The sequence below is a fragment of the Poecilia latipinna genome, unplaced genomic scaffold, assembly GCF_001443285.1.
Source record: "Poecilia latipinna isolate Pla-1442-1.1 unplaced genomic scaffold, P_latipinna-1.0 Scaffold935, whole genome shotgun sequence".
NCBI lineage: Eukaryota > Metazoa > Chordata > Actinopteri > Cyprinodontiformes > Poeciliidae > Poecilia > Poecilia latipinna.
In genome coordinates, this window is record NW_015113551.1 from 1 (window position 1) to 25,832 (window position 25,832).

At 42.8% G+C, this 25,832-nt stretch overlaps 2 protein-coding genes across 6 annotated transcripts in view; one reads left to right on the forward strand and one right to left on the reverse strand.

Annotated features, from left to right (window-relative positions):
* Positions 1–346: 346 nt before the first annotated feature.
* Positions 347–11,811, reverse strand: LOC106957768 (CASP8-associated protein 2). Of its 4 annotated transcripts, none has more exons than XM_015049229.1 (10): positions 11,520–11,811; positions 10,642–10,698; positions 9,069–9,143; positions 8,712–8,812; positions 8,558–8,632; positions 8,149–8,264; positions 5,740–8,021; positions 1,962–4,557; positions 1,286–1,385; positions 347–1,216 (listed from the first exon to the last, which is right to left on the reverse strand). In XM_015049229.1, the coding sequence occupies exons 2-10, from the start codon at positions 10,664–10,666 to the stop codon at positions 1,154–1,156; spliced, it is 5,433 nt and encodes a 1,810-aa protein (XP_014904715.1). In that variant the 5' UTR covers positions 10,667–10,698; positions 11,520–11,811; the 3' UTR covers positions 347–1,153. The 4 variants fall into 4 exon arrangements, with proteins under 4 accessions (XP_014904715.1, XP_014904714.1, XP_014904713.1 ...); XM_015049228.1 differs by having other exon boundaries at positions 9,069–9,146; XM_015049227.1 differs by having other exon boundaries at positions 11,516–11,811.
* Positions 11,812–11,942: 131 nt separating this feature from the next.
* Positions 11,943–25,832, forward strand: part of mdn1 (midasin AAA ATPase 1) — a 58,171-nt gene continuing 44,281 nt past the window's right edge. The window contains exons 1-23 of one of the 2 annotated variants that reach the window (XM_015049225.1): positions 11,943–12,171; positions 12,869–13,095; positions 13,212–13,436; positions 14,816–14,923; positions 15,118–15,313; positions 15,392–15,601; positions 15,827–15,958; positions 16,062–16,165; positions 16,490–16,604; positions 16,748–16,917; positions 19,364–19,445; positions 19,596–19,691; positions 19,864–19,976; positions 20,341–20,495; positions 20,575–20,635; positions 21,439–21,650; positions 21,728–21,831; positions 21,905–22,049; positions 22,623–22,719; positions 23,909–24,022; positions 24,151–24,298; positions 24,394–24,501; positions 25,050–25,201. In XM_015049225.1, the coding sequence (XP_014904711.1) occupies positions 12,076–12,171; positions 12,869–13,095; positions 13,212–13,436; positions 14,816–14,923; positions 15,118–15,313; positions 15,392–15,601; positions 15,827–15,958; positions 16,062–16,165; positions 16,490–16,604; positions 16,748–16,917; positions 19,364–19,445; positions 19,596–19,691; positions 19,864–19,976; positions 20,341–20,495; positions 20,575–20,635; positions 21,439–21,650; positions 21,728–21,831; positions 21,905–22,049; positions 22,623–22,719; positions 23,909–24,022; positions 24,151–24,298; positions 24,394–24,501; positions 25,050–25,201 (3,170 nt within the window). In that variant the 5' untranslated portion in view covers positions 11,943–12,075. The remainder of the gene's footprint in view (positions 12,172–12,868; positions 13,096–13,211; positions 13,437–14,815; positions 14,924–15,117; positions 15,314–15,391; positions 15,602–15,826; positions 15,959–16,061; positions 16,166–16,489; positions 16,605–16,747; positions 16,918–19,363; positions 19,446–19,595; positions 19,692–19,863; positions 19,977–20,340; positions 20,496–20,574; positions 20,636–21,438; positions 21,651–21,727; positions 21,832–21,904; positions 22,050–22,622; positions 22,720–23,908; positions 24,023–24,150; positions 24,299–24,393; positions 24,502–25,049; positions 25,202–25,832) is intronic. The other variant, XM_015049223.1, reaches the window with a different exon arrangement.

Below are 25,832 nucleotides of genomic sequence, written 5' to 3' on the forward strand. Positions count from 1 at the left end.
AGATCAGTTTGTAAAAAACACTCTACAGGTCACTAGGTCAGTGCAGCTGTGTTCTGTGGTAATTCCCAATAAAATGGCTCACTTAGTGCTCCAGCCTAGTCTAAGTGCATTACTGAAGCAATATAATAGAAAAAGAATCATAAATTGGAGACGAGACTGAGCCAAGCCTTCTTTCCCAACATCAGTGTTTGACCTCACAAATGTGCTTCTAAAAAATAAAAAAATCCTCTTAATGACATTTAATGTGTAGAGTTCAGAGAGCAGATATATTCATTTTCTGTTCAGTGGATGTCATCATGAAAAAAGACAAAGATTCATTATAAAGAACTCCCATCTGACACAGGCATAAATAAATAAAACTTTATTTTTGGAAAAGGATATGTACAACATGAAGAATAATAATGCATTCTGTTTTGATTTATATAATCAGATGATTTCAACTAAATGCCATCAAGGCACAGAGACAGTTTGTGCGAACAGTCTGCTGATACGAGTCATTTAATACTTCTCTGCTGCCTTGACTGGACATGTAAACTTTTTCATTAGAAACACCAATGCTAGTTGACCAGCATCACACAAGGATTGTTTGCAATAATGACCAAATCCATCTGTTTGACAGCAGATGAGTTATTGCTGAGTGATCCTTCAAGTTTCCAGAGGGGATCCACCCACAGGAAAACATGGAATTTTCCTGAGCTGGAAACTAACTTCAAGTCTGAAGACGGACACTTTCCAGCTGTCCGTTGGAAGACATACTGCTGAGATGTTTTTGATTATGGTACAAATTGATACTATTGAAAAAGGAATATGCAGATACTGTCATGGATTTTCAGTAAGAGGTGATTAAAACAAAAAACTGTCTCAGTTGGTTCAAAATGAACACAAAAGTAAAAACATTTCCAGACAGTGAATCAAAAACACAGATATTATCCTTTAGCTTTCTGTTTTAATTAGCCATGAATCAGTTCAACACAGAAAAATCCCTCAACAAGAAGCAATTATGCTTCCAGTCATTTGAAAATGAAGTCCACGGACCGTAGCGTTGGTGTTGAACCAACTCTTCAGGACTCTCCAGAACTTTCCATTTAACAGGCATTTAGAGTTCAATTGTATTGAGGTGGGTGAGAGCTCCCTCCATGTCTGACTGGGACAATCACATGTCCATCTTCCCCTGCTTCTTAAAAAGCTTCATGAGCTGGTAAAACCTGTGAGCAATCTGAAAAATATCAAACAGTAAATAACTGCAAACCTTCAATAAAACCCTGAAGACTGAAGACTTGCTCACCTGGCCTGACGGCTTGTTTAGTTTCTCAGACAGTGTGGAGAACGTTTCCCGTGAAGCTCCTTTGGTCTTCAGGAACATCAGAATGGCTCGATCTTCATCTCTGAGGAGAGGATGAGCAAAAAAGACTGAGCATCCTTTCACCACGGAACTTTAAACTTTCCTACTTGCTCTGTTTGACCAACAGTACTACATACTGCTTAAAGGTCAGTGTTTCACACTGGCATCTAAGTTCACTGTAACATTTGAATGAAGCAGTGAAGGAACAATAGAAACAGAAAATAAACTTTGGAAAACTAGCAAATATGCTAATAATATTTGTTTATAGAGGTTTTATTTAGTCAATATATAAATGTTTATGTTTTAATTTGGCTAAAAATAAAATTTGGCTAAAAACAAGACATGTTCGCATGAATCTGTGTGCAAAAGTAAAAGCATTTATGTTCTTCCTAAACACCAGTTTGTTTTTAGTCAACTCAATTAAATCCAGTCATTTAAAATGTATCAAATGTAGCTGATTGAAATTTGGTTTATATGCAGTTAAACCTAAGATGTCAAACCTAAGATGTCATACCACAGTCATGTCATTAATGACATGACTGTGGTATGACTGAGTGGACTGAAGTCATGTGAGAAGTGTTTTTATTTCCACGTGACTTCAGTGACTCATGCTACTGACCTGGTCCATGCCATCACCACCTCGCCCTTCTTCCTGATGATGTTCTTGGCAGACAGGCTGCTTGGGGACAGAGCTGCTTGGGAAAGTTTCAACTCCTCGTCACTCTTCCTGGATGGAGAAACCTGCAGACTCTTGTCCTCCTTTTTACATCTTTTGGCTTTCAGCTTTTCCTGCCGTCTTTTCCGTTTCCGGAGCTGTTCACAGTTCCTAGAGGTTTTCTCTGATGAGCTGCTCGTGTCAATGGTGAGACTCTTTTCTGACTCGGACACAGTGGTCTCCTCTCTGCCCAAGTCATAGAACAGTGTCTTTGATGCTGTAGTGCTTGGGCTTAAAGTGGCTCTGGGGGGACTGGTTTGCTTCTGGGGCTGGAATGGGAATGATTTGGGTGGAGTTGCCTCTATTTGGAGCTGTGTTCTACTGGGATCTGAGACTGATGAACTGTGGGAAGTAGGTGAGCTGGTGTTTGAACTGGGATCTGATGGATCCGTTTCAGGAGTGGTTTTCCTAGACTGGGTAAAAGTGTCTTGTCTTGGGTTGGATGGATTGGTTCCTGCAGTCTGTCTCTGTTCATGGGTGTGTGATCCAGAGTTTGGGTTTCCAGTGACGGAGAACTTGTTCTCTGTCTGACCAGTGACCTTCAGACATTCCTGTGCATCATATTCTTCATGTTGCTGATTTTTTTCTATCAGTGTCTGGCTCAACGGCTCTCCAGCAATTGGTGTGCCTTCTGCAGCCACATTCATCTGTCGAATCTTTACGATGAAGTGATCATTGGACTTCTCCATCACCAGCGCCTGCATAGGAACGTCAGGCTTGAAGAACAGAGTGCTGCCAGGCGTTTGGGAGGCTGTGCTGTCTCTGGAGCTGCAGCTGGAGTTGTCCAGGGCCAGGTGGATGTCCTGCTCTGTAGCATCTTCCCCATCCAGCAGAGCATCCTCACTTATGTGTGCGCTGATAACGCTGTCTGGGGTGGACACCACATGGATCCCAACGCCTGCTGGCTGGAGGAAGCTGAGGTGGCTGTCAGATTTAAGAGGAGATGGAATCGTCAGGGAAACAGCCAGATCTTCAGCTAGAATGGAATATTTCTCTGCTGTCAAGTTGCCCTGCAGCAGCGCTCTGTTTCCAGACGGAACCTCCAGGAGGCAACTTTCATCGAATAAGGCTGGGTGGAGGGGGATAGGGGTTTTGGTGCGTGGGGATGACCTCCGTCTGGGTGAAATGCTGGACCAGGTAGCAATGAGTCTGGCTGAAGTATCGGACTTGGATGGTGAGAGGAACTTTGATGGTGTGGCAAAATTGAGAAATTTCTCTCCATCCTTCCTTGGGGTCCCAACAGCCCAGGCAGTGTTGTCTCCACACATCCCTGTGCTTTCTAACAAGTCTGATCCTTGGAGAAGACACTTGAATATTTCTCCCATCTGAGAGTCTCTGACCAAATTGAATGTCAAGCTGGACGCTTGTTGCTCGGTAAGCAGCTCAAAGTCTGTTCTATCAATCAAGGAGCCGTTCTGAGGGATCACCATCTTAGTTTTGTCTGGAGACGAGGCAGCGTTGCTGTCGGACAGGAAGTTGATCATAGTTTGTGTGTTTACACGATCTGGAGGATGTACATGAGAGGCGCCATCTTTTTCTGTGTATGACATACGGATGTCTTTACCTTTGCTGCCTAGTCCGGTTCTGTAAGGGACCACTGCACATGACTTGGTCCGGCTCAGGCTGGAGTTAGTGGGGTGGGCCTTGTTCTGTTTACACAGCGGCATCTTCACTGGAGCCTGCTGAGGCCCAATCACCTGTCCACCGGGCCTCTTGTCTTCAGTGGGAGTCTGGACGGCTTGGCAGAGGCTCTTCAGTGTTGTCTGGATGTCCATGAACAAGTAGTCCACTTGGACATCTACAAAGTCCCACAGCTTTTGCTTTAGATTGACTGCTTGCTGTTCAAAAATGCGTTTCACTATGCCATTATTAAGCACTTTGCTAAACACAGATGCAATTACTTTCCTCAGCTTGGACTTCAGCTCCTCGGCATCGCTGCATATCTGGCCAAAGTGAGCACCGTCCACAAACTCTAAAAAAGACTTCTGGAAATTGTCCATCACACCACAAAAGCTTTTTTTAGGAAAGGTTTTATGAAGCTTCATGTATTTTTTACGCATCTCTATGCGAACCATCTTGAATGTCTCCATTATTTCCTCTACAGTCAAAAAAGATGCTTTGCTTGCTGATGGGCAGACAGTTTTAAAACGACTCCTGGGACTTTGCGTTGAGACAGCAGCTGAATCAAGAGATTCTTTAGAAGCAACCCACCGTTCTTCAGGTTTTCTTCTTGAAGAAGACTGGAGGCTGGGTTTATTCCTGACTGGTTCCGTTAACTTTGCCCTCTTGGTGGCAGGAACAGGAGAACTAGAAGTAGCCTCATCACTCTCGCTTAAAATTTCCCCTTCTTCCAGTTCAGTGTCAAAAGGGCTTGAAATCTGCTCAGACTCCATGTTCACCACATCCTGTGTTCCTTGGTTAGCAGGAGAACCTGGATATTTGTTTTCCTTATTAACATCCAACTTCATCAAGTTGGTCTCAGCAGTAGAGGTAGAAAAATCTGGACAGAAAAGTAAAGGAACCGTCAGTACATATTCAAAGTCAATATTCAAGACATTCAAGACTAAGTGAAGAGATTCAGGAACACCAGAGCCTTTGTACAAATCAATACATTTGTGGCAATCAGTGGCAGGTTATGGTGCAACAAAGTCAATATAATTTTCAGGTATTTTACACATGTTGAGGGATGAATCGACTCTAAATTCAACTCAACGAAGTCCAGAGAGACCAAGACCATAATTCTGTTCAGTTTACTACATAAATCAATGTGAGAGAACTAAAGACGACAATACAACAGGTCAGTGTCAGCACAAAGACACAGAGGGTTTTAACTCTCTGGGTTAACAGATAGTGCTGGACCCTGAATCCAAGTCTTTAGTGACAAGTCCACTATAGTAAAACAGCTGGCAACCAGCTGACGGACTCACTGATTTTTTTCTCAAAGCTACATCACCGAACAATGATGCAGGGCGCCCACCTCACTTATTATGATATTCCAGCCTTTCTCCAACTTAGTTTTCTAAATTTAATTTCCGTGATGTTTGCATGGTATTACTGACATACAAGTACAAATCTGTCTTCCCATGATTCATCAGATTGTTATGATTGATGCTTGTATTGGGGAAAAATGACAAGTTGGAGTCTATTCCTGACCAAAAAGGATCTAATGGCTCACGGTATTTGTCTTTTTTATACTTGTACAGTATATTGTTATTTCTAGTGTTATATATTGTTTTTAACAGTTTTTTTTGTGCCGTTATACCTGAATTTCTCTTTTGTGGGACAATAAAAGCTGCTCCTACTCTATTCTACTTCTGAATGAGAATGTGTTTAGGAACTCAAAAACCAGTGTTTAAACAAATAGGAAAAAGAATACAGATTAGATGTGGTTAAGGTTAAAAAGTCACCATCAAAATGAAAAGCAATGTAGATATTAAAATAAGAAATTAAATCAAACCCTATCCACTCCAGTTTACAGCTTCAAACAGCAGGAGCAAATATTTCAGATCATTCCATGTGATTACGGCTGCCAGAGAACTAACTCATATCAAAATACCCCATAATAAATGATTGGATCAATGTTTGGTGCATGTCCACGTGAGTCACATTTGCAGGCCAGATAAAGCCTGTGGGAGTGAAGGACAGGACTGCTAGGACCATCTGGTTACCAGGCAGGCTATACCTTTCTGAAGACTCTTCACATGTCCCAGCTTGCTGTGGACATGGAGGACACCCCTCTTGGCCATCTGTGCCGGGCTCCTCAGGGGGCTGATGGCCTCAGGAATCCTCTTCAGGTTGCTCAGGGTGTGCATCATGGAGTCTTCATCATGAGGCAGCGACACAGAACTGGACAGCTCTTTTTTATGGTCCGGGCTGCAGAACTTCTTAGGGGTAACTGTGGTGGGCCTGAGCTCCTCTGTGGTACTGCTGGCCTTGGATACCCCAATGCAGTCTATAGAGGAGATGGGCTGGGGGCTGGAGGTCCAGAGGTGTGGGTCTGTCTGGGTCATCGCACAAATATCCTTGGTCAGAATCCGCCCCTTCTGAGCAAGTGAGGTCAGACGGATAGTGCTGGACACTGAATCCAAGTCTTTAGAGCTTTGTGGTTGGCCAACAGGATGGTTGTCCATGGTAACACTGGTAGAGGATGGTTGGCTGGTACCAGGGGACGCAGCCTGGTGACCCCACCCATCTCTGAGTCTGGCTTCCTCATATACCTCTTCAGTACCGTGTGTGTCGTCTGGCTGAGCTGAAGCTTCACTGACTGTACTCTGGGAGAGTCTGGGTAGAGCAGGAGCTTCACCTGAATCAGCTGCAGCATGTTCATGTTGAGCTGCATGTTCATCAGCAGCTGCAGCATGTTGAACCTCAGAGGTCGGTGCTTCAGAGCTGCTGTGTTGCTCCAGGATTTGTGGAGGTGTGTTGCTGGGCTGGGAGCTCTTTGTGACCTCCAGCTGATCTCCTTCAGTTATCCAGCTGTTGGAGATCTGCTCCAGCTGTTCCTCAGGATGTTTCAGGTCTTCCCCTGCTGCTATGTGGAGTTTGGTTGTGTCTGCTGGACCCTGGGGTGGCCTCCAGAGGGAGTTGCTGTGAACAGCCAAGGGTCTCCCTTGGGATTCAGCTCCAATGTTGCCATCTTCCTCTACGTCTTCCATGTTGGACGTCTGGTTACATGGAGCTTTGAGCTCCTCCGAGGCTCGCTCTGCAGCATGTCCTGGTCCTGGTTCTGGTTCTGATCCTAGCTCACCTCCATCTACCTCATCAATGACACACATGTTGTCTAGGTTAGGCTGGGAGTTTTCCTCAACATCACCCTCTAGTCTTAGCGGTTCCTCTAGGCTATCTCTGGGTGCTGTGTGCTTTTTGATAGGTGAAAGAGTTAGATTCAGTGTTTCCATAAAACACAACTTCCTGTTTGAGTTGTCATCTACAGAAGTATTTGCTTCTGGGCTGGGTTCTTCAGAGGATCTTTTCACATCTCTAGGTTTCTTTTCCCGTCGTCCTTCCTTGGATCCATCAGGTTTTCCCGTCTGTTTATCTCTGTGCTTCTCCCGGTCTCCGCTGCTCTCTTTTTGACTGCTTCTTCTGTGATGCCTGCTCCTGATTTCATCCTCACACCTTCTGTCCACACTTCTCTGATAGTCTCTCTGTCTGCTTCTTTCCCGTTCTCTACTGTCATTACCGCAGTGCTTAGTAAACTGATCTGGAGAGGAGCTTCTCTTGTTCTTTGGATTGGACCGACTATTATATTTGTAACCTCTGGGGTTTTTTCTGGACTCTGGGCTGCAGCTCCCCCCTAACTGCTGATCAGAAACTTTAGCATGCTCTGTAGAGCTGGCTTTATCTGTTCTCTGAATTTTCTTGCCTTCTCTTCTGTGTTCAGAGGAAGCTGCAGAGTGGAGATGTTCTTGTGAAGAAGCTTTAGCTCCGTCTGATCGGCAGTGTCTCCCAACCTTTTGGTATTTCTTATTTTTGTGAGACTGGGAGTCAAACTCTTTTCCAGTATCTTTGTCTTCTTTGTGAACTTTCTTTTGCACAGAGTCCTTGTTATGATGGGTACAGTCTCTAAGCCTCCTTCCTGCTGATTCAGACAGTTTATAACTTTGACCTTTAACCTCTCTGTTTCTGGAAGTGCACCCGTCTACTCCAGGCAGTTTTTCAGCTGATTCATATCTTTTTGAGCAGTTATGAGTTGAGGACTTCATGGATCTGCTGAAATTACAAGTTTCCTTTGAGGTAGGTTGAGGAGCATCTGCTGGAGAAGGCTCCTCCTCATACTGGAAACTAATAGGGGGAGCAACAAAAGGAGGAGGGTGAGGAGGAGGAGGAGGAAGAAGAGGAAAAGATGAAGGTGGTGAAAGTGTTCCTGTTGAGGAACAGCTGGAGGAGGCTTGAAAAGATGAACGTGGATCCTGGGCTTGTTTTATCTGAGGCTGATGATGATGATGTTGAAATCTTTGGACCCTACAAAAAACAACAAATGCTACTTATTAATGCAAATTACATATTAATTTAAAAATGTCAATGTCTATCCCAGGGTGCTAGTCTAGAGCACATTCTAGTTTCCAGGTCTTTATAAAGTAGCACTCACTGCTGAGTCAGCTGCTTGATCTCAGCATCTTTCCGAACTATTTCTTGCCTTGCTGTTCGTAAAAGTGCAGAGATGTTCTTCTTAAGACGATTGTTCTCACTGCTCAAGCCAGTATTCTGTCCATGGAAGAAACAAAACAATGTTGTTAATAATTATCTTATGATTATAAATACCACACATTTTTAAAATGTTGACTTTTTGTGGGCAAAATTAGACCAAAATGAATAATTTCACAAAATTGTCAACTTTAATGTGTCATTTAACCTGGGGAACTCTATTAAAAAAAACAAACTGAACAAATAAACTAAAGTAACATGGTTGCATGTGTGTCTTGAGTAGGACCTTATTACACATCATGATTTACAAATATTCACTCAATCTTCTTGCAAAAATACTTGCTGAAACAAACCTGTGTTTCCATCTGCTGTAGTCTTCTGTGCAGTTCTTTGGTTTGATTTTGGGCTGCTTCAAATCTGGATTTTAACTACAGAGACAAAAAAAAGTGAGACGACTGGTCCTGAACAGGAGGACCTGCAGCTGAACAGGTGACTGCAGCTTGTTACCTCGGTGTATGATGTCTCCCTGTTGTTCTGTTCCTCTGCCACTATATCCTCATAAAGATCCAGTGAGTCTTTGAGCCCAGAACCAAGAGAAGGCCACTTTTCTGTAAAGCAAGAGCAGAACATGCAGTAAAACATGTTTCAGGGTTCCCCCAATGTAATTACGCCTGGTGGGCCACCTTGCTTTACTTGCCCTCGATAAATTTACTTGATAAATCATGAAAATCGAAATTATCAAGTTCATTTCAATTTATCATCTGATGAATTGATTTATTTGTTAATGCGACAGGCCTAGGGGAAACCCTGCAAAATATTTATCAATCTCTTACAAAACAGAATAAAGTGGAAGAATTCCTTTACCAGTGCTGCTGCCAACCCCAGTAGCATCCAGGCCTTCATAGATATCCACAGAGTCTTCATCAGCCCCAGGGTCCACTGCTGAAGGGAAGAACAGGAGGTTTAATAATGGTTTGAATAAAGTATAGCCTGAGCTCAAGCTAATTTATGCACTGTAAAAATATGTCATGCTAAATGTGCCTACTTTCTGTCTGAAACATCTAAAAATTTAAATAATTCTCTGAAATTTTGGAAGACAGATAAATACAGGACTTCCATCTTGTATTGTTGTTAGTGGAAAAGAAATGGTTGATAAAAATGAGATTCTAAACAGTTTAATAACCACTGGATTGCTATAACATCCCCTTCTGAAACTGAATAAACTGGATGTCAGTTCTCCCACCGTATGCTATGATGATCATCACCAACTGTTACTGGTGCTGTTACTGCTTTAAATTAAAATGGCTGATTTTAATTTAAAGCAGTAACAGCACCAAAAGATGGATTACTGTGCTTCCATCCTGCATACACAGAAGCTTTTAATAATAAATATTTCTCACAGAATACTATAAATTGCATTGTTTTTGCCTGTAGTTTTTGCCTGGGTCAAACGCCAGCACCATCTTGTGATGTAATGAGGATAAGTCATTACCCTCATTAGACCCACTAATAACCCTCAGTAGTGGGGGTTATTAGTGCCCCCACCGGTGAGTACCAGGAGGGCATTTTCGGCTAACCCGACTGTTTCACATGTCGGTCCTATAGTGACATAAACATGAAAAATTTTAGAGAAATTCCCAGAATGAGACCTTGAAATTAGGCGCCTGTCTCTTTAAGAACCTCTTTCTAGTACCGCCATTCCACCTTCAGCATGTCATCACAATATCATTTATCTGTTATCCTGTTTACAAACGTTTTTTGGAGTGTTGGACTGAGAAACAGTTCAAACAATAACCCACTAATAATTAATGAGGGTTATTAGTGGGTCTAATGCAGACTAAGAGAGTGAACCCAAAAATCTCGGTCACGGTTCGGTTGAATTGAACTCTGATGCGGTTCGCATGCAGTGTGAATGTAAGCAGACCGGACACCACTCCAAAAGCAGGAAGCTAACTATACTGCAGTGCATTCTGGTCAATATATTACTCTCTACTCTGCGGGTTAGCAGAGATGTTGTGTGGGTTGCCATGGCAACGTGTCTGCGTGTACAGTAAAGCTGACACATGAAGCAAGGAAAAGCAGAATATAAGTGGTTGGTTGACACCTACTTATCATTTTTCCTTTGCTGATCCTGTGATTTTTTTAAACCTTCAATAAATGACAAAGACAGGACTAATTGCCTCGTCTGTAGAACGTGGCAATATTCAGAACAATCAAATCGGATGAAATATTTCCCAAAGTTCAGGAACCAAATAAACAAATTTAACAGTGGCAATTATGTAAAATTCAATTACTGACTTTTTGTGTTGGTTTTTGTGCTGCTTAGTCCTCTCTTTCATCTTGACAGAAACCAAACTGTTTATAGATTTATATCTGTTCAGTACCAATAAGTTAAAAATATCACAACAATCCTTGGGAAAAACCAGATGTGACTTACAATCAGAGGCATCAAACGTCTCCATTCTTTCAATCTGCTCTGCTTCTTTGTGAAAACCTAGTAATTAGAAACAAAAAGCCAATATTAACCAAAAACTGCTCAGAATTGTCAAAGAATTGTAAGATCTTGTACAATAAAATGGTGTTTAAGATCCTCCACAGAGTCAGTAAAGCACAGCTGCAGAAGCAAACCGCTCTGGAGCCTGACAGGTTCTGGCCTGGTGAGAGGAACAACCAGGAGAGTCTGTGCTGCAGGTGGAAGGCTGAGAGCAGCAAACTGTTTTGTTAATAAACACAAGTATTGTTGGATAACATCCCTCCACACAGGGTGGCTCTACAAGATTTCAATTTAATGACAGCTTTTTGACTTTTTTAATCTGTTTTGTTTAATAAATCGTGACAAGCTGGGATCTGTTTTTCCACAATTGTACTTATTTGTAAATAATTGTGGAGTTTAGTTTGCCCCTTTCTTCCTACCATGACTCTCAGACATCGTTCATGGATGAAAGCTTAGTTTCTGGGAGGTTCCATGCAGGTTCAGAAGCTGCAGATGACTGTAAACAGATGACACTCTCCGAGATCCGTTACCGTAAAGCAGCTTTGGTGTTGCTAAGGTTTCCAGAACGGAACGTTGCTTGTCACATGGCAAGGAAATATTTCCTCTAACATAAATATATCAGCTAAATATCGATCTGTAAATGTCCATGCTAATAACACTGATATAAATTATCACTAACAAAACAAGCTTTGGTCACAAAGCCACCGTTAGCAACTACGGTCGCAGCACAGCACAAATTAAATCCTTAAGCCTTCTGAACTGAGCCAAAATCCCACTAAAACATTAGCCGAAACCATCCCTGGAATTTCTGCCTTACTTGCCTGAGTTTTCCTCTGTGCCTTGTTGATATTTCCAAGACCAAAGTCGCGCCAACACTTCATTAGACAGGAAGTAACGACATTTTCCCGCGGTCTGCCACCAGGGCAGGCGACTCACTGTTGTCAGGTTCCAAAAATCTTCTCAAAGTCTCAGTGAGAAGCTCACAGACTCCAACTCTACAGAGAGCCACGGAGCTCTCCGGCGTTCCGCATTTCCTACCACCAACCAGAACAGAGGAGAGCGGCAAACGGCAGCAGGTGAGCCCGGCTGACGGAAGGCTGGGGAGTACAAATTGCTGAACTTGCTGGTGATGCGCTATCCGGTGCGTCGTCAACAGGCGACACAGAGAGAGGGCGGAGGAGCGGAAGTTCACCCGGAAACAGTCATACTTCACCTCACGTGGATTTTAATAGCAGTAGTGGAAACGTGTTTTTGTGTTTTGTTACAGGAGCTCGTGATGACCCTCGCGCTTTGCTTTAATTTAGTGTCTACACGTTTAGGAAGCTGTCCATAAACCGTGTGCGCTTGTTTTCATTACAGCTTGCTCGCGATCCAGTGATGGAAAATTTAGAAGTGAATCTGTCATCTCTGGCCATCATATCCAGACATGTGGAGAAGAGTCACAACCAGATCAGCCAGTATCTGTCCAAACAGGTGAGCAGCTGATAGCGTTATGGAGACAGTGTGTTTTATTGTTTCCATAATATATCAGAGGTTGTCCTGAACCATGGGGGAGATGTGATCTAGACTCATCACCGGCCACTTTATTAGACATAGACTATTACCGTGTTGAACGCTCCCACACTCCCTCCTTTTAAGGTATCACATTCCATGTTCACAGCCCAGCATCACGCTGTGGATTTGCGGACTGCTCAGTCACCTGCTGTTCAGCGTCATGGTTGTTTTGGAGCTATGGTTGCTTTTCTGTCATCTCTGTAAACCTGAGAGCGCCTTGGGCATTAAAACCTCAGTTTCTGAAAAGCTCAACAACCATGCAATGTACTAAGTCCCTCTAATCTTCCTCCTCCCTCACTCTGATGCTCACTACACCAAGCGTAGATGCCTGAATGCTATGAGTTACTACGAGGTGATTGACTGATTTGCTGTTATGTTAGCAAAGAACTAAACAGTTCTTGTTACTATATGTGATGTAGGGCTGGGGGATATGAGAAAAACGACAGTTTATACTCGATGGTTGCGTTAAAGCCATTTTAACTATCTCAAATTGAAAATATCGCAATACATCGAGTATACTCGGTATATCGCCCAGCCCTAATGTGACGCACTTCCCTTTGCCTTGTTGAGCCATGAACCTGATGGTAACATCCAACCCAACCTGCTCTCTCTGCAGATCTGGAGCCAGCAGGACAGGCAGAGCATTCTGGAGTGTTTGGCTCAGCTCCTCTTAGAGAAGGATTACACTCTGCTAATTGCGCGACATGTCCGGCCGCTGGTCCTGGACCTCCTGGAGCGCAACGCAGAGAGGGTCAAAGCTGGTGGCAGAATCAACCATGACCTCCATGAGCGCCTGTGTGTGGCCCTCAGTAGACTCCTCAGCATCAGTCCTGATGCGCATGCGTAAGTGATGTCTGTCACGTCCTCCGTCTGCTGCACGACTTGCAGCCTGATGTAAACTTCCATCTAACTAGACATTACAGATACTCCTGAATAATTGTTATCCTCTTCCATCCAAGGTTCGCTGTGAGGTACTTCAGCAGTGCCCCGCCAGTGTTTCAGAGGCTGTTTTTCACCAGCGAACAGTCATCTGCGGTCCAGTACGGCCCCAGGAGGATGAAGCTCCGCGACCTCATGGCTGCCACCCTGCGCTTCCTCCAAAGTGACTGTGCTAAGTTTCGGATGCTGTGGGACTGGAGTCCCTGTGTTTCACAGTTACTCACCAGTGATGTCATGGTTCGAGGGTATGGAGCTTCTTTAGCCTCACACTTCAAGTGGTCAAGTCCTTAATCACACCTCATTTTATTGGTGGAAGTGTCTTTGGCGCATGTCTGTTCCTTTTTTCTGATTGGAGGACATTTACGAGTGCTTTTCAAGTATGAGTTCTCAAGTTGCTACTAACAATTATTTTAGAAATCGATTATTCTGAAAATCAATCACTTAATTGCATAAAAATATTGACATTTTCTACAAACTTTTTCTTTAACCATTTGAGACATTTTTATATAATATTAGAAAATACACTAAAAGATGCAAATAAAGAGATAATTAAATTTCTTTTGAAATAAAAAAAAATATTTTATTGCCTAAAATGTAATAAGATACCATTCCTTTGATGAATTTGAACAGGTGAAACTAAACTATGCCACTAATGAGTTTTGGGGAAAACATTTTGTAGATTTAAGTGTTCTTATATCAAAAGCAAAATGTATGTTTAGTACAGTTTTGACCTAATTACTACTCTGAACATGTTGTTTTTATTAGTGGATTACCAAATAAGCTGACGATAAATGATTTCAGCCCTAATGGGCTCTGAATATTTGTTTTTTGGGCAAACTGATTGCAGTTTTCTGGGCAATCACAATCTTTAAAAATCCTGGCCTGCCGATACTTTTTTTCCCCTTAAAATTCATTAAATATAGCAACAAATTTGCTAAGTTCACTTTGCTGTTGTAGCTTAGTAATAGTAATATTCATAAACTGTATTTAGAAAAGGACAATTTACACGAATGTCACCGTTTGATGCGCTATAACAGATCATAGCAAAAACTAATTTACATCTGCAGTCCCTTGACGTGTTACAAATATGGATGTACAAGACAATAATAAAATAAATCACAAGGTGTAACCTTACAAATTGCTTTCCTTTGGGCATGAGACTTCACCTGCCTTGCCAGCTGGTGGTCATTCTGTCAGTCTGCTCCAGGTTGGCGATGGCCACAGTGAAGGTCATTTACCAACACGAATCATTGTGTCATTGCTTTGTTTCTGTTAGAAAATTATCTGCAAGTAAACACACACATTAGATCCATGTTGAGGGGCTAAAGGGCCACCAGCATGCACGTTTCATGATCTTCAGCAGAGCAGTGATTTGCAGAGTCAAACTGAGGATATGGTGATGATGGGCTGAGATGGATGATGGTGTAGCAGGAGTTTACCATATCACAGTTGTATCCATGGAAACCAGGTCAGGCTTTGTAACCCAAAGGCCACAGAGACATCACATTAACTTGTGAATTTGAAATGATCCTTTTTGTTTGATGCATTTAGTATAAACTAAGCCTACACTAGTGCTGGTCCAGACTCTTCTCTTTTCTCTTATTAAACAGATTTTTCCCAACAGGTCCACGGCTCAGTGTTTAGCTCTTGTCTGCCACATGACTGATAATCAGAAAGCCATCTTCCTGAGGAAAGTGCTGTCGAGTGATGAAATTCTGCACATGAAAATGAAGTATGTATAGATATGTTTTCTGCTTTATTGCTGTCAGATGACTTTATCTGGCTCCTTGTTTCAGATAACAAGGTAACTGAGTCCTCAGTTACCATGAGGACTCAGTTACTCATGGTAACTGAGACCTGCTCAGTTACCATGGTGCAGGACTCCAAGGTAACTGATGCTTTCTATACTTTGTGCTGCGGGTTCAGAGCTCTGGAGGAGAGTCAGCAGGTGGAGGCGGAGAGAGCTCTGGTGTTAACTAATCAGAGGTCAGTAAAGTGGCACCAGGAGTTGGCCCAGAAGTTCACCAGAGGTCAGGTGGTATCAGAGGACCTGTGCCAGAACGTTGTAGCAGTCTGTGGAGTCATTCTGCCCAAGATGGTTCCACGGCAGCAGGCTGAGCAGGTGTGTGATCCCCACACAGAAACAACCATGCCCCTCCTTTCAGGGTCTGTTTTTATCCATGTTGGCCTCTTCTTTCAGGTGAAGCCGAACTGCCTGGTGCTGGTGGAGTCAACCTGCCAGAACCTGAGAAGGCTGGCTCTGGCCGTGGCATCCCAAAAGCCTGTGCTCCTGGAAGGTCCGATTGGCTGTGGGAAAACTGCTCTGGTGGAGCACATGGCAGCCGTCACCGGACATACCAGTGCTGCAGACATTCTCAAGGTCCAGCTTGGGGATCAAACTGACAGCAAGGTGGGAGACATGACACTCCATCTCTCAACCATTTCCTGTCAGCAGAGGGAGCAGGGTGTCTCATCACACTGTTCACTCTCATAACATGTTCACCCGTTCAGCTTTCTGCTGTTCTAGGCTCGTTTTCTTCAGCTTGTGTGTAGTCTTTTGTAAAAAGCGAAAAGCCACAGTAACAGCACAGCACCCTGGAATAAAAGGAGCAGCAATGGTTGTTTTGGTTTTCAGATGCTGCTGGGAATGTACCGATGCACTGATGTACCGGGGAAGTTTGTGTGGCAGCCAGGAACCCTAACCCAGGCCGTTTCTAAAGGCCTCTGGATCCTTCTGGAAGATATTGATCATGCACCTCTGGATGTGGTGAGTTCAAAGTATATTTTGGCTTTTGACGATTATTTATATTAAATTGGAATGATTTAAGTTAATTTTTGCTGCACAAAATGAAGCTAAATGTGTTTTTCAGATTTCTGTCCTCCTGCCTTTGATGGAGAATAAAAAGTTGATGATTCCAGGACGGGAGGATTGCATTGAGGTTGCTCCTGGATTCCAGTTCTTTGCAACCAGAAGGTAAAAATATAAATACAGCACTCCTTATAGCTTGGCTTAAAGTAGAATGCAAGACTTGTCTGGGAATCAAATAGTTTCTTCTTTTTACCTGTTTTTTAAAACTATTTTAAAAAAACAGGTAACTTGGCTGACATTGCCTAACTCTCGTAGGCGATGTCAGCCAAATCATGTGGGAAATTCAGGGTTCCTGGCTGATGGTTCTGAACAAGTAACAGAAATAACCCCAACCTGTTTGAAACAGATAAAGTTCTAGTTGAAGATAGAAGTGCAAATTGTGTGAGTTGCTGTGCAGGAGTTCATGTGAGTCTTACTGTGGACATGCAGGATGTACTGCAGTGGTGGCAGCTGGTACAAGCCTCAGAACTCCCATGCGGCACTGCTGGACAAGTTCTGGACCAAGTTGCAGATGCGTAACATGTCCCACGCAGAACTCAAGAAGGTGAGGAGAGTTTCACTGTCTGCAGCTGTTGTATACTGACACATATACTGACCCTGGTCATACAGCAGTGCTATAGATTACTACATAGTGATTCCAGAGGTGTTCGCTGTCTGTTCCCAGCTCAACCTGTCCCCTGTCTGCAGGTGCTCATCCACAGGTACCCCATGTTGGCAGTGGTGTCAGACCGTCTGCTGGACATCTACTGCCAGCTGACTGGTGAGAGACACTCTGAGGTGGACACCAGAACAGAGGGACAGCAGGACAAGCCTGAGGACAGAAGCACATCGCTGGAGGGGAGAGCTCTGTCAGTGAGGTGAGGGTCATTAAACCAGCAACCCCACCCCAACTTTTAAGTCTTGGTGCCTGTATGTGCCCTCCCTTTGCTTTGCCTTTTACATCCATTCGCCAAGCAGAGTTAAAAAGTCACTAAACTTACAAGCCCAGTTCTATTTTATGTGTCTGAAAAGTCTGAGGCTTTGTCTACATGCAACCAGGTTTTTACATATCTCTGCCTCATTGTTTTAAAAACACTCTGCACCAATCTGATTGGCTCCTCAGTCAGTCAGATTGGTGTCAGGAGGTTAATTTGTATAGACATATATGTCATTTGAAAGTAGTTCAACCTATAGGTTGAACTATTTTCAAATGACATATTAGAATATAAAGTTAATAAACGATGACAAGAGATTGGTGTTTGGGAATTGTGTCAAAACAAGTATGTGGATATATTGCTTTTTTATTTGTCGCAGACTGTATAATTCATGGGACCCAAAGTCTCATATTCAGTTTTCTAAAATCTCCAGTTTCGTTGAAAGTTTTTATAAATAATAATAATTTCAAGTGATATTAAACTGAGTTTTTGTGTGGACGAAAGACCAAGACACGCAAAAATATATTGCTTTCCCAGATATGTGTCTGTGCATAGATGAGGCCTCAATACAGCAACAAAGTTGCTAAGTTCACAGCAGTGGGTGACTCTTGTTAACCTCACACATTTATGTGCGACCTGGTGCTAACAGTCAGCCCTCTCTCATTTCAGAGCAATAGAGTAAAGTGTCTGATGCTCAGATCTTTACAGAGTTAGATAAAGTCAGTGGATAAGATCCGCTTCACATCTAAGTATCAACCGATGACAATCTCCCCAAATGAAGGAAATCTCACCAATTTATTGGCCAGTCGATTTATAGGTGCTCCCTTAGAAGTATATACACTTAAAGTACTGACATCCTGTCTTAGTCATAATGTTACAAAATCACCATGATGTCCCCCCAGGCACATCAACCAGACAAACTGAAGCTCAGCTTCTCCGGGTGTAATTAGCTTTCTGCTGCTGCAGAGTTCGATACCTTATTGATTGAACCGCTCTGTGGATGATGGGATGGAGTCACCCTTTCTCTGGGTCCCTGGTGCACTCACTCACTTCCCATCAGCTCATCATTTCAGTTTTTAGATGCATGTGATCGTTATGCATAGCGTTTCAGGTCATTTAAAGTTCATGCTGCTGAACATGACACATTTACGCAGCTCCTTACTGAAGTCAGATCCAGATGTGACCAGCAGATCCAGGTCACATCTGGATCTGCTGGTCATAAGGCCTGCTTTCTCTTCCAGAACAACAACTTTTCAATCAATCAATCAAGTTTATTTGTAAAGCACATTTCAGCAACAACACAGTTCAAAGTTCCGTATGTCATAAAAACACAAAAAGTCATGAAACACATACTCAACAACTGAAGCATTACATTTTGTCTTGTGCCATCACTGCACATCAAAATGTTTATTAATGTGTCATTTATTATGTTTCAAAAGCAACTCTAAACAGATGGGTTTTTACTCTAGATTTAAAGGAACTCGGCGTTTCTGCTGTTTTGCAGTTTTGCAGCTTTCTGGAAGTTTGTTCCAGATTTGTGATGCATAGAAGCTGAAGGCTGCTTCTCTATGTTCGGTTCTGGTTCTGGGGATGCAGAGCAGAACCAGAACCAGAGGACCTGAGAGGTCTGGAAGGTTGATACAACAACAACAGATCTTTAATGTATTGTGGTGCTAAACCGTTCAGTAAACTAACAACAGTATCTTAAAGTCTATTCTCTCAGTGTAAGTACTCTAGCCTAGGTGATGTGCTCTATCAGAACACCAGCAGCAGCGTTCTGGATCAGCTGCAGCTAGAAGATGTTGTTGCAGTAATCAATGTGACTAAAGATAAACTCATGGATGAGTTTCTCTAGATCTTGCTGAGACATTAGTCTTCTATTCCTGGAAATGTTCTTCAGGAATGAAGAACCAGAAGAACATTTCCACTTATGTATGAACAACTTGTTTCTGTTTTCGATTACATTTTTTTGTACATGTTATTGAGAGACAGAGTGTTTGTGTAAATGAGCGATTGTGTTTGTCCTTTGATAGACCTCAGATAGACATCAAATACATCAAATACAGTTGAGGCAACAATTATTGATCCCTCTGGCAGATTTAGATTTTTCAGTGACTTTCTTTCAACCAAGATATTTGTTCTTTAATAGGAAATGAGGCAAAAGCTAAAATTATGTAAAAGAAGTTTGAAATTGAGGGGGGAAACCTTTTTATTTACTTTTTATTAATAATGGTCTTTCTATCCATCCAAATAACTGCATGACAAAAGCCACTGTATTTATTCCAAACAAGTCAGAAAGAACTCATTGGTCAGTGCATCTCTAGACTGTCACCCAGCAGTTGGATGCTGAAGTTCATCTTTTCTGCTGATGTGTGTTCCTGCTGACCAGGGACCTGCTGAAATGGTGCGAGCGGATCAGTGTGAACTTTGACAGCACCTCCCCTGCCACAGCACAGCGAGTCTTCTTAGAGGTCAGTATGCTTTGACTTATTTTTATTCTTTTGTTCAACACGTCACCTTGAAAAAGCTGTTACCTCCACAATTTCTCCAAATAAAATAAAAAAGTAGGTCTGCAAGTATTGTTCCCAAAATCAAACATTCTGTTTCTGTCTATCTGTCAGGCTCTTGACTGCTTCACAGCCATGCTGTCCTGCCCTGCCAGCAGACTGCGCATGGCTGAGATCATTGGAAGCAAGCTGAACATCTCCAATGAGAAGGTCTTTGTTTTGGAAGGATGTTTTGGTTTGGAGAAAAGCATCACCCTTAGAAAGACAAGTGAAGATGAGGAGTCGATTGAGTCAGAATGACCTCTGTCCTGTGTGTGTGCGTGTGTGTGTGTGTGTGTGTGTGTGTGTGTGTGTGTGTGTGTGCATGCGTGCGTGTGTGTAGGCTCAGTACTTCTGCCAGCTGTATCAGCCCGGCGTGTCGCTGACGGAGCTGCAGGCCGCAGTGGGCAGAGCCACTCTGCCTCGGCAGCAGGCCGACACCGTGCAGCTGGCCATGTAAGTGGGACGTCCCCACCACTCACCTCATGTCCACTATGCAGCCAGCTAGTTGCTGGTTCAGCGTTCAGCCGCAGATAGAACAGGGCAGACCCCTGCTGGGACACTGAATAAACATCAGATTGATTTTAAACTATTCTGTTGTAAACACAGTCATCTAATGATTCAACCCAAATATCCCTATTGATCCTTCCCCAAAGCTAAAGTGAATGGGTGATAACCTTTGGCCTAGATACAGAGTAAATATTTTCCAATGGCACACTCCTATCAGTCAAAACATTATGATTACCCATCCTGTATTGAATAGCTTCTCCTAATGTAGCTCTAATCACAAACATCATGTGTGTATGTGTGTGTTATCCAGTGTAAGCAGTAGTAAGACATTTGCTGCAACCCGACCCTCGGCTGTTCTGCTGGAACAGCTGGCTGTTTGTGTGGCCAAGGGGGAGCCAGTCCTCCTGGTGGGAGAGACAGGAACAGGGAAGACCTCCACGGTGCAGCACCTGGCCTCAGTCACCGGTGGGTCCACACTGCCTCAGCTTAGCTTCCCAATGACTTGTCAAAGCTGCTCACTGATACTCCTTGTCTGGAATCCCAGGACACAAGCTGAGTGTGGTGAATATGAACCAGCAAAGTGATACAGCCGATCTTCTTGGAGGGTGAGTGACATATCAGAGATGATTAAACACGATTACTTCAGTAAGGTTCTGATAGAAACTATCAAAACATGATGTGAAATAATTTCAGCACACCAGTCTCTTGGTTCTTATGTAACAGAAGAGTTTAGTTATCTTGATGAGGGAAAGATAACTTAGTTATCTTGATGAGGGAAACACTGGAAACTTAGTGCTTTACACCAAGTTGCACCAACACGACTTCAGTCACTGGACACACTGTCATATTGATTAGGTCACAGGTCAGACATGGAGATTATAAAGTAAAACATTACACTTCCTGTTCTCGGGGGGCGTAGCTAAAGTGATGTCACATTTTCTATTTTTATCATTTACTGCATCTACCTGTGATTGTAGTGAAGCACTATGGTCAGCTAGAGGAATAAACTTTGATTTGACTTGACGCCCCTTTAGCATGCATAAAAACTCATCATTTTGATAACTTTCGATTCTCCATTCCTTATGAACAAATTGACCAAATGTGAACTTGATCAATCAAAATCTCTAGGGGGAGTTTGATCAAATTTTGGAGGCTGTAAACAGGCCAAATGGGTCAAAATTTGGGCTGTTTCAACTTGGCAGGTCTGAATGTTTCCCACATTATGTTTATAAAGATATCCTTTAAGATATTTTAAGAATATCTTTAAGATTTATCTTAAAGGAAAATGAAAAGAATGGAGGAGGTGCAGATTTTGAAGCTCCAGTTAGAAATATTAAAGAATACAGACGAATAATGCAGAATGCGTTTTTTTTTTTCTTTCATGTAATTGTGCAACCACCGTATTTAGATACAAGCCGGTAGACCACAGGCAGATCCTGCTGCCCCTGCGGGAGGCTTTTGAGGACTTGTTCTCCCAGACGTACTCCAGGAAACAGAACTTGACCTTCCTGGGCCATGTACAGACCTGCTTTCGGGAAAAGCGCTGGTACGATCTGCTTCGACTCATGGACCATGTTTGCAAGTCTGCTCTGGCTAAGGAGCTGCAAGAAAAGCCAGAAGGTAGGGTACCAGAACAAGTAGCAAGTGAGAAGACCTGTTTTGATCATTGACATGCTGATATTTTCTTGCCTGTGCAGATTCCTCTCTGCTGCAGCAGTGGGAGGCTCTGGCATCCAAGCTGAGCCAGACCCAGCATCAGATCCGAGCCTGTGATACAGCCATGGTGTTTGCTTTTGTGGAGGTAATACCTCTCGTAGCACATACACATTCCTGCTCTTACCACTACAGCAGCTCTTACCATGTGTGTCCTGTAGGGGACATTGGCTAAGGCGGTGAAGAAGGGCCACTGGATTCTGCTAGATGAGATCAACCTGGCAGCAGCAGAAACGCTGGAGTGTCTGAGTGGGCTGCTGGAGGGCAGTACTGGCTCTCTGGTCTTACTGGATCGTGGAGACACTGGTGAGGCCAGTTGTCATGTTACTCCTTTGTTTTGTTTATATTACATGCCAATCCACTAGGGGGCACTGTCATATCACCAGTGCATATGCACTGGCATTTATGAGAGTATGATGTTATGGGGTTTATACTCTTCTTTATGTTATGTGTGTTTCTGTGATGAACATGGTGGAATAAAGTCCACCAGATCCAAAACAGAAGTTACCTTTACTGACTAACAGTCAGGACTAGCTTCCAGCAACGTTTGTTGGGATCACTTTCTAACACTGGAGAGTTTTGGCTTGAAAACATTCCTCTTTACCATAAAGAAGAAAATGCAGCACATCTACAACTGTTTCCATCTCCTGGTAGAGGAAAGAGTATGCTGCGTCTGGTTGTGGTTTCTTATATCTGACGTTTCTCCATGACACATTTTATGAATGAGCTGATTAAACTGGATACAGTAAGTTCAGCTGTTACCAGAACAACAAATAGATCAACCTATTAATATGCTACAGTCTATACTTGGTCTCCTATATTTGTGCTGCTGTTCAGGATGATCAGAAATGTCACTAATGTCACATGTATGTATTCCAGAGCACCTGGTTCGCCACCCAGACTTCCGCCTCTTTGCATGCATGAACCCAGCTACTGATGTGGGGAAAAGGAACCTTCCTCTGGGTCTTAGAAACAGGTAAGCTTTCACTATGACCACTGACTCTAGATCAGTTAAGCCTGGAGGCTGAAGCTAACAACTTCCAAGATGGGCCAAGACCAGAGTGAATGTTTACCATCCTAAAACAACTCCAATCCCAATAACATCATAACGGTTAACATGATTGATGTTTTATGACCTTTCAAAGTTTCATTATGCAGTTGATGAATATCCATGCAGTTTATCCATCCATCAACTGCATGAGCAAATGCATTTACCCATCCCAGGAGCCTCCTACTCCCAGGAGAAGGAGGCCATGTTCAATACTTGAGCTTCCTGTGTGAAACATTTACTCAGAACAATTGTTTCCTATGTTTGATTTGCAACTCTTCTAACTTCTGGCAGCAGCAGGCTGTGCTCCAGTTCTGATACTGACATGAGTGTTTTTCTTTCAAATCTGGCATTTTTATTTCTGTCTGCCTGCATAGTAGTGTTACAACTGAAGTATTGTTAGCATCTTTGCTGCTGAATAAAGAGTACGTTCATGTGTAAAGTTACTGTTGAGTTCAGAGTGGAGCAAAATTGTTGACTCAGAAGTACTTGAGGGCCACACAATAAAAAAATGACAAGAAATTTTGGTATGAATTTCTTTTTCTACCAGCTAAGAAATATGAGTCAGATTTGTTTGTATGGAAGGCGTGTGTAAACACAGAGGGTTTTACTGTCTTTGAAGCAAGGTAAACAGTTTGCAAATTACTTTGGGCTCATGAAAAAAATAGAACCAAATGTAATTTATTCTCGTTAGTAAGAGGAAGATTTGTGTCTGCATTTCTTTAAAAGGGCATGCTGTGTTTAGCCAAGTTGAATTCATTGATTAAAAGCAGATTTGGTGCACCAAAGTCTGAATTTGAGGAAAAGTTTCTAGTTAGATGTGGTCCTAGTCCCTGTGAAACCAAGGAGAAAACAAAAAGCTTGTTTATCAGAAAACAAATGCTTTGTTTTACCTAAAATGTCTTATTCTAAGGAGATTTTTAAAATTAAAAATAATAGTCAAAAAGGGAACCAAATGTGTAAATTGCACACTATGGCCACCCCTGAGTCAGACCAGTTTATAAGGTTATCATTTTAAGCTGCTCTAACCTTTAATGCATGGAGGGGGAACAGAGAAGCTGTGGTAGGAAGGTGAAGATGTTTCTTTTTTGTAAGTTTGTTTTTTGGACTTGTCCAGATTTACTGAGCTGTATGTGCATGAGCTGGAGAACGAGGGAGACCTGAGGATCCTCGTGTCAGACTACCTCAAGTGCTTGAATCCCCCCAAGAGTGTCATCAGTGGTATCATAAGGTCAGCCTTAACATGTTATCACAGTGCTTGTCTGTCAGTCTGACAATGAACCACTTCAGTCTGCTTTGTTCATTGCAGGACAATCTGCTTTGACTAGATCTCACTGAATTATTGTGGTTGTGCCTCAGTTTCTATCTGGAAGCTCGGAGGGAGGCCTCTTCCCGCCTGATGGACGGGACCGGTCACAGACCTCACTACAGCCTGCGCACGCTGTGTCGGGCTCTGAGCTACGCAGCAGCTAACCCCTGCCTCAGTGTTCAGCGCTCTCTGTACGAGGTGAGGCCAGGCGGCGTGCAGGGCTGCTCCTTCTTACAGTGGGATAGCAGACGTTTGAAAATCTGTTGTGACATTCCATCCACAAATCTCTTCAGGGCTTCTGTTTGAGCTTCCTCACCCAGCTGGACAGGAGCTCCCATCCTCTGGTCCAGAAGCTGGTGTGTCAACACATCCTAGCAGGGAATACCAAATGTCTGAAACAGGCAAGTCTCAAATTGTTCTGCTTTTATTTGATCATATCCAGGACCTGTTCAATGGCTCAATAAAGTAAAACAATTCCATATTTGTAGGAATGCACTGATGTGAAAAATTTGGGCTGATATTTTTATTAAATTTGGTGTTATGACCCATAACACACACAGAACATACATACATACATACATACATATATATATAATAACTAGACCACTCAACTGATATTACCTCTCTTAAATGCTATGCTGTATCACCATCTATGTCACATGACCAACCCTCTCCCTCTCCTGAAGTGTGGAGATAAGTACATGCTATCAGTATCGGCACATTTTTACTTATTGGACCGATACCGATGTTAATGCTGATATATCATATATCTCTCCATATTTGTGCACTGGTAAGACATATAGATTGTCAAATGAAAAAAAATATATTTTTTTCATGTTTATTTCTTGATAAATCTATTATGTGACTAAGTTATTGATATATCTCTGCTGAAGTAGAAATCATTAGAAAGTTTTCCTAATGACTGGTGTGTTTGGTATGTTTTCTCCAGCTGATCCCAGCTCCACCGGGCCGGACCTGTGTGCAGATAGAGGGCTACTGGGTTCCACAGGGAGAACTGGAGCCAACTCTGGATCCCAGCTACATCCTCACTGCTTCTGTAAAGCTCAACCTTCGGGATCTGTCCAGAGTGGTATCTGCAGGGTAGGGAGACTCTGACCCAGCCTGACTCTGTCCCTCATTTCCCTAATATTCAATAGCTTGGATCCCAAGGTCAGCTCAGATAATCTAGGCTCTTTGTAAAGGCTAAGTGTGTCATGTTAGATGTAGTGTTCTCCGTCTGCACTCTGTGTCACTGGGACAACCCAGACTGGATGAGGCTGAGGGTCATCATGTTAATATGAGCAGTGATTGAGCTCCACATATTGATTAGGCAATAGGATAACATCTCACTCTGGTTGAACACTTAATGTGCTGATCTTTGTCATTTGTGGCAAAGATAAATAAATGGTCCAGTTTATAAATCTTAGCATTGAGTTATGCAGTCTGCTGAGAGGTTTACATGCACTCATCGTGGACGCGGATCTCAGGTTCCTGGACTGGCCTCATTAGTTTGAACTGCTCTATTGTGTGACAATATGGATTCTCTCTAATCCACACATGGTCAAAATAATGCATATCTGCTGAAATACACCCACTAACATCTGGATAAATAATCACACTTTTATTCAGACTAGTTTTTGAATGGGTTTAGAGTATAGTGAAGGTCAGGGTCATTCCAGGATGCCCAGTTCAGCAATGAAGCTCAGATCATTTGTGGTAAAGTTCAATAATT

Bases quoted from the DNA above. Each gene is read 5' to 3' on its own strand.
- LOC106957768 (XM_015049226.1), bottom strand. From the start codon at position 11,579: ATGAAGTGTTGGCGCGACTTTGGTCTTGGAAATATCAACAAGGCACAG. The intron at 10,699-11,515 runs GTAAGGCAGAAA...TCTAATTACTAG, and splicing joins ACAGAGGAAAACTCAGGCAA to GTTTTCACAAAGAAGCAGAG. The intron at 8,813-9,068 runs GTAAAGGAATTC...CTTGCTTTACAG, and splicing joins TGGGGTTGGCAGCAGCACTG to AAAAGTGGCCTTCTCTTGGT.